The sequence below is a fragment of the Engraulis encrasicolus genome, chromosome 1, assembly GCF_034702125.1.
Source record: "Engraulis encrasicolus isolate BLACKSEA-1 chromosome 1, IST_EnEncr_1.0, whole genome shotgun sequence".
Classification (NCBI taxonomy): domain Eukaryota; kingdom Metazoa; phylum Chordata; class Actinopteri; order Clupeiformes; family Engraulidae; genus Engraulis; species Engraulis encrasicolus.
In genome coordinates, this window is record NC_085857.1 from 9910805 (window position 1) to 9918304 (window position 7500).

At 43.1% G+C, this 7500-nt stretch overlaps 1 protein-coding gene across 1 annotated transcript in view; it reads right to left on the bottom strand.

Moving 5' to 3' along the window:
* LOC134445770 (unconventional myosin-XV-like) overlaps positions 1-7500 on the bottom strand; it is a 101890-nt gene that overhangs the window by 45650 nt on the left and 48740 nt on the right. The window contains exons 36-39 of the mRNA XM_063194839.1: positions 6707-6942; positions 3435-3613; positions 1258-1525; positions 372-472 (exon numbers count right to left, since the gene is read on the bottom strand). Coding sequence (XP_063050909.1) covers positions 372-472; positions 1258-1525; positions 3435-3613; positions 6707-6942 — 784 coding nt within the window. The remainder of the gene's footprint in view (positions 1-371; positions 473-1257; positions 1526-3434; positions 3614-6706; positions 6943-7500) is intronic.

Consider the following 7500-nt stretch of genomic DNA (forward strand, 5'->3'; position numbering starts at 1 on the left):
TCTTTTTCCCCTTCTCCACCACGTTTAAACTGACTACACGTATGTCATATCTCTGCAACCCAGGGCTCTAAAGAATTATTTTTTTTTGCACCAGACAATATGGCTAATAGATGTTAATTGCACCAGCCAAACATACCCTCACCACCAGTCAAAGGTTACTAGAGCGTTTACTTTCTAGCAGCCAAACTGTATTTTCACCAGCATTTCAAGAGCCTTGTGTGTGTGTGTGTGTGTGCGTGCGTGTGTGTGTGTGTGTGTGTGTGTGTGTGTGTGTGTGTGTGTGTGTGTGTGTGTGTGTGTGTGTGTGTGTGTGTGTGTGTGTGTGTGTGTGTGTGTGTGTGTGTGTGTGTGCGTGCGTGTGTGTATGTTACCCTGAGAGTAATGGCCGTCTGCTATTGGCAGAGTACTGGTTGTCATGGCGCTGCCTCTTTTAGGCCCCTCCTCCTCTCCATCGAACCCTCCAAACAAGCTCCTGTTAGCATACATCACACACGCACACGCACACGCACACACACACACACACACACACACACACACACACACACACACACACACACACACACACACACACACACACACACACACACACACACGCACATACACACACGCACACGCACACGCACACATTCAGAAAAAGAAAGTCAAGTACCATACAGGTTAGCCTCAAATACATACAGTAGTTCGTATGTTTCCATTAAAATAGTAACTCCATTGAAGTACGTTTGTAGCTGAATTCCATCGCTATAGATGGTCAACTAATGTCAGTTACCAACAAATTAAACTATCGATCGCATGCAGATAACTAGAGTACCAATATGAAAAAGTGGACAACTGAAGAAGATAAACATCATACAACATAGTCAAATATTTTTGAAAATTGGAGTAAAAAATGTGTTAGCATTTAGCCCTATTGACTGCCATCTGTGTTTCCTAGTCATCACTTTCCCACGGTCGCAATCTACGTAGAACAATGTTTTTGAGGCAACGATATAAGTCAATTGCTACGTTTACATGAGACATTTCCTTTGGAATTAACTGACTTTAATTCTGAATAAAGCTTAATTCCGCTTTGAAAACGTCATGTAAACACCTCTTAATTCGGAATTAAAGGAGAAATCGAAGTAAACTCGACAGAACTATTTAATCCTGAATTATTAATTTGGAATTAAAAACATCAAACGTAGTGACTGGGAGTGACCCTTCTTATATATTACACTTTCTCTGGTATAAAGAGAACACACACAGAATAGGACGTACATGCTGGCATTGGGTCTAGGCTGAGTGAACTGATCCGTAGATATGAGGAAGAAACTCCTCTGTGATGGAAATACAGGCGGAAGCTCCATCTGAGAAATAGCATCCAATAGGTAGTCGTGGCCGCCAATCTCCACCCAGTGGCCCGCCTCCTGGAGCCGAAGGGACCAACCACGTCGCCCGAGGCTCGCCACGCTTCTTTGTTCGAGAACGGAAGACGCAACTTCCTCTCCACTGCTCCAGGAGTGCACAGGGCACAGGGTTGAAAAACCTGCAGGGGACACACACCAAAACAGACATACACACGCACACGCACACGCGCACACGCACACGCACACACACACACACACACACACACACACACACACACACACACACACACACACACACACACACACACACACACACACACACACACACGCACACGCACACGCACACGCACACACACACGCACACACACACACACAGGGTTGAAAAATCTGCAGGAGACACACTAGGGTGCATCCAAGAAACGCCCCAACGTCTGAAAATCCTGCTCTGCTTTTGCAAAATTGTTCCTTTGGATTAACAAAACACAAAAATCTTAGCAAATCTGGTTAATGTTAAAGGGTGGCACAATATGCTTGAAATTTTGAATGGCAGTGGATGGGCTATTTTAGCAAAATCCTTGAAAAGTGTGTTTTTACACTATTTTGGTCAAAACTAGTAAAGGGAATCATTTGGAAGAATATCCAGTTCCCTTTGCACTTTCACCAGATTTGAAATTCTCAGTGTCTGTTTTTAGAGCCTTCCTTCAGGAGGCCCAATTTCACTCTTAAGGCCCAATTTGCTAATCTTTTAGCCATGTTCGAACACCCATGTATCCATTATTTAGCTATTTTGGGTTTTTTTGATGTCCTGGGGAAGTGGAAAGGCAACTGGAGCATTCTTCCAAATGAGTGTCCTTACGGTTTTTGATCAAAACAGTCTCAAAATACACTTATAAGCACAGATTTAGCTAAAATGCCCATTGACTACCATTCAAAATTTCAAGCCTATTGTGCCACCCTTTAACATCAATCAAATTTCCTAGAAATTTACAGGGGACTTATGATCGTGCAAAGGAACAATACTGCAAGAGCAGAGTGGGATAGTGCGAAGTTTTCTTTTTCGAGGGGCGTTTGATGCACCCTAGGACACACACCAAAACAGACATACAGCACACAGGGCACAGAGTTGAAAAATCTGCAGGGGACACACACCAAAACAGGTCAGTCACGGGAAAGCGGTTAGGGCGTCAGACTTGTAGCCCAAAGGTTGCTGGTTCTACTCCTGACCCGACAGGTTGGTGGAGGAGCAGTGCTCCCTTGGGGCGCCATTGAGGGCTGCCCCCTTGCATGGGTAAGGCAAAAATGCAATCCCCCCCTCCCCCTTTAGTATTAAAAACTAAAATGGACTGATTCCCCCAATGGCAACTAAGCACCGCCCCCTCTTAGCTGCATACCTGTAATTCTCAACGCGCAGTGCCCCCTAGGGACGGATGCTGATCTAAGTTAGTTGAAAAGAAAAAAAACTTTTCTTATACCAAGACACTCCAAAAAGTACCGTTAAAAATGTCTTGATTACGTTCAACTTCGGCTTTTTTCGCACACCTCAGCTGGCAGGTGCGTCGGAGATGGCACCATGGGTCACTCAGCAATAACTTAAAGAACTGTTCTTTCTTTATAAATAAACAACGTTTCGGTACTAGACCTTCATCAGGCAATCCCAGAATGACAATGACATGTCCAATCAGGACTTTTTTTTTAAATTGCCCACGTGTAGCGGCGATTGGGCCTTCTTCAGGGCTTTGCTTACTGTCAGTGAGGTGGATAAGCAGCATGTTCTTTGATGTACGTGTACAGACGTGTGTTTGTGTGTGTGTGTGTGTGTGTGTGTGTGTGTGTGTGTGTGTGTGTGTGTGTGTGTGTGTGTGTGTGTGTGTGTGTTCGTGTGTTCGTGTGTGTGTGTTCGTGTGTGCATGCGTGTGTGTGCGTGCGCATGCATGAGTGCATATGTGCATTTGCTGTGTGTGTGTGTGTCTGTGTGTGTGTGTGTGCGTGTGTGTGTGTGTGTGTGTGTGTGTGTGTGTGTGTGCATGTGTGTGTGCGCGTGCGTATGCGTGCATGTGTGTGCGTGTGTGTGTGTATGTGCGTACTCACCGTCGGTGCAGTGTATAAGCAGCAGCATGTGTGCTTTCTTGCGTGCGGCGGTCCACTCCAGGAGGGAGGGGGGGTAACAGCGCGCCCCACCCGGCCCTAGGGGAGACTTCTGCTGGCCCTGGAGGAGCTTGTGCTGACACAGGGCCTTGTAGCCATTCAGACCATAGTCCGACACAAACCTACACACACACACATCAAATCATCATAAAATCAGATCTCATAGAAATTGACAGTATCTCATCCATGAGATAAAACAATAAAATTGTTTACTGTGCCTTGTAGCCATTCAGAGCATAGACCGACACAAACCTACACAGACACACATCAAATCATCATAAAATCAGATCTCATAGAAATGTACGATATTAATATGAAATATATATTGTAGATTATTCATTGTGAAGTGTATTGGTAATCATAATACAAAAATATAACATCAATGAGATATAACAATAAAAGGATTCACAGGGCCGTGTAGCCATTCAAAGCATAGTCGAACACAAACCTACACAGACACACATCAAATTATCATAAAATCAGATCTCATAGAAATGTACGATATAAAATATATGTATGATATAAATAATAATGTATGATATAAAATATTGATATTAATATAAAAAATAAAAATATTAATAAAATATTAATATAAAATATATATTGTAGATTATTATAATATAAAATATGAATATATCATCATCAAGTTGGATCTCATATAAATGTACGATATCAATATAAAATATATATTGTAGATTATTCACTGTGAAATACAGTATATTGGTAATCATAATACAAAAATATAACATCCATGAGATAAAACAATACAATGATTTACTCTGCCCTGAAGCCATTCAGAGCATAGTCGGACACAAACCTACACAGACACACATCAAATGATCATAAAATCAGATCTCATAGCAATGTGCGATATTAATAATATGAAATATATATTGTAGATTATTCACTGTGAGGATTTGTACAGGAAGGTGTTACATCCTGCTGGGCATTGCTGCCTGTCGCACCTCCCCGGTGCCCATGGGTCAGCTGCAGGGTCATCAGTCGGGAACCACCGTTTCATCAACGTTTTGGCCCTTTAATCCCGAAACGTCTCCGGTGGCGAGGCAGTGACAGGGACGTCTCCCTGTCACCCCCTGCAGCTGATAGATGTTATCCCTGCGGCTGTTTTCTGGGGGTAAGTTGTTATTCCCCCAGCTCCTGTCCTTCCTCCGCAGCCAGAGCCAAAAGCTACCTTTTTCTGCCTCCTCTGCCAGCTCCTTTGTTGCCTTCTTTAGCCTTCCTCCAGTGACTCCCACATCCTTCAGGAGGCGTATGGTTGACAACCCCATGAAGCCTCGGCATCCACATATATGGAAGTCTTCCAGCCCGCCTCCCGGCACTCCGCAGCCAGTTCGGTGTACTTGGCCTTTTTCCGTTCAAAGGCTGCCTCAATCCCTTCCTCCAATGGTACAGTGAGCTCTATGAGAGCTACCGCTCTTGCCTTTGCAGACCAAGCCACTATGTCTGGCCGGAGAGATGTGGTGGTGATCTCTGTGGGAAAGTGAAGCTTTCTATCCAAGTCAACCTTCATGCTCCACTCCTGGCCGGGAGTGAAGGGCCTTGTTGTTTCTTTTTGCCTGATGCTTCGAATTCCTCCTTCCGCAATAAAGATGGTAGAGTCCTCTGCAGGCGATGGTATTCTGCTACCCTGTCTGCACTCCTCCAGCACCTCGGCTAGCTTTCTCAGGACCTGGTCATGGCGCCATCTGTAGCGGCCCTGAGAGAGCGCGATTTTGCAGCCTGACAGGATGTGCTGGAGGCTTGCGCTGGGAGCACTGCAGAGTGCACAACATTCCTCCTTTCCGAACCACTGGCTGAGGTTCCGAGGACAGGGAAGTGTGTCATACGTTGAGCAGATTAATGATAATAAAAATAAAATTCATCCAAGAGATAGATGATTTACTGTGCCTTGTAGCCTCAGAGCATAGTCGGACACAAGTCCACATTACAGAGACACACATCAAATCATCATGAAATCACATCTCACATAAATTGACAGTATCTTATCCATGAGATAAAACAATACAATGATTTACTCTGCCCTGAAGCCATTCAGAGCATAGTCGGACACAAACCTACACAGACACACATCAAATGATCATAAAATCAGATCTCATAGCAATGTGCGATATTAATAATATGAAATATATATTGTAGATTATTCATTGTGAAGTGTATTGGTAATCATAATACAAAAATATAACATCAATGAGATATAACAATAAAAGGATTCACAGCAGGCTTGTACCAAATTCCGAATTGAATTAATTTCAATTCAAAATAATGCCGTAATACGAACACTAGGTGGTGCCATTACCTTGAATTTCTTTGAATTTAATCTACACCACCCATTGAAAGTACATAGAACACCACCACCTAGTGTTCGTATTATGACATTACTTTGAATTGAAATTCTTTCAATTCGGAATTTCGTACAAGCCTGATTCACAGGGCCGTGTAGCCATTCAAAGCATAGTCGAACACAAACCTACACAGACACACATCAAATTATCATAAAATCAGATCTCATAGAAATGTACGGTATTTATAGTGTAAAATATATTGTAGATTATTCACTGCGAAAATAATGGTAATCATAATAAAAAAAAGTATAATTCATCCATGAGATGAGATGAAAACAATAAAATAATTTACTGTAGCCATTCAGAGCATATTAGTCAAACACAAATCTACACAGACACACATCAAATCATCATATATCATAGGAATAAATATATGTATTAATAAATATCATAGGAATTTAAGGTCTTTAAATACATTTAAAATTAAAATGTCCAACTAATGTAAGCTTGAAATGTAATGGTAGTCATCATTCATGAGACATAAAAAAGAAATGATTTACTGTTTCTTGTTATGATTTTATTACAGTATAGTTTAATACAGTTTAATACTATATTTTTATATAGTAGTGCGTGTGTGTGTGCGTGTGCGTGTGCGTGTGCGTGTGCGTGTGCGTGTGCGTGTGTGCGTTTGTGTGTGTGTGTGTCTATGTGTCTGCTTACTTGAGTAAGTATTTGGCCATGTTGTCTGTGGGGTAGAAGGTGCTGTGTGTGTATCTGTGTGTGTGTGTGTGTGTGTGTGTGTGTGTGTGTGTGTGTGTGTGTGTGTGTGTGTGTGTGTGTGTGTGTGTGTGTGTGTGTGTGTGTGTGTGTGTGTGTGTGTGTGTGTGTGTGTGTGTCTGTGTGTCTGCTTACTTGAGTAAGTATTTGGCCATGTTGTCGGTGGGGTAGAAGGCGCTGAGGCAGGCAGCCAACAGGAGCCACCCTCGCTCTGCGTTGACATCACGCTCGTTCCGCCACACCTGATTGGCCAGCTGGGCCAGGATCTCTTCTCTGATTGGTGGCTTGGCCAGACCCCGCTGGATGATGTAATTGCCAAACAGGTTCTCTTGAGCCCCGTTCAGGTTGGGGTCGCCCATGAACCGCAGAATCTGCAGAGTGAAATAAGCAGTGTTAAGCACTAAAGAGAGTACTCTGCGACCAAAAACACTCTAGAACAGTGTTTCTCAACCTATGGGTCACCAAAGATCCACGGGGGGTCACGAAGCCCTCTGGATTTTAAGGGGTTTCATTTTAATACCACATGTAGCCCATGTTGAATAAATGACAAATGCATAGAAGCAACAACATTTTCAAGGGCTACATTAAACATTTATTCTGTGTTTGAACAAAGACAAATTGAGGAATAAAATGATAACTAAAATGAGTTTTCGTAGGAAACAGAGCATATCACGTGACTCCCTCTCATGCGGGCGCAGGGTCACCAAAGCTTACAATGGTAAAAATATGGGTCCCTGAAGAAAAAGGTTGGGAACCACTGCTCTAGAAGATGTTAAATCAGTTCTCTAAAGCTACGCTCACACACAACGCTGCTAGCTACTAGCTTCTTACTCGTCTACTTGCCACTCTCTCATGGAACGTTCGCTAAACGTTCCAGCGGCTTTAACTGCCGATGCAGAGGCGAGAAGTACCGAACTCTGTATTCCAAT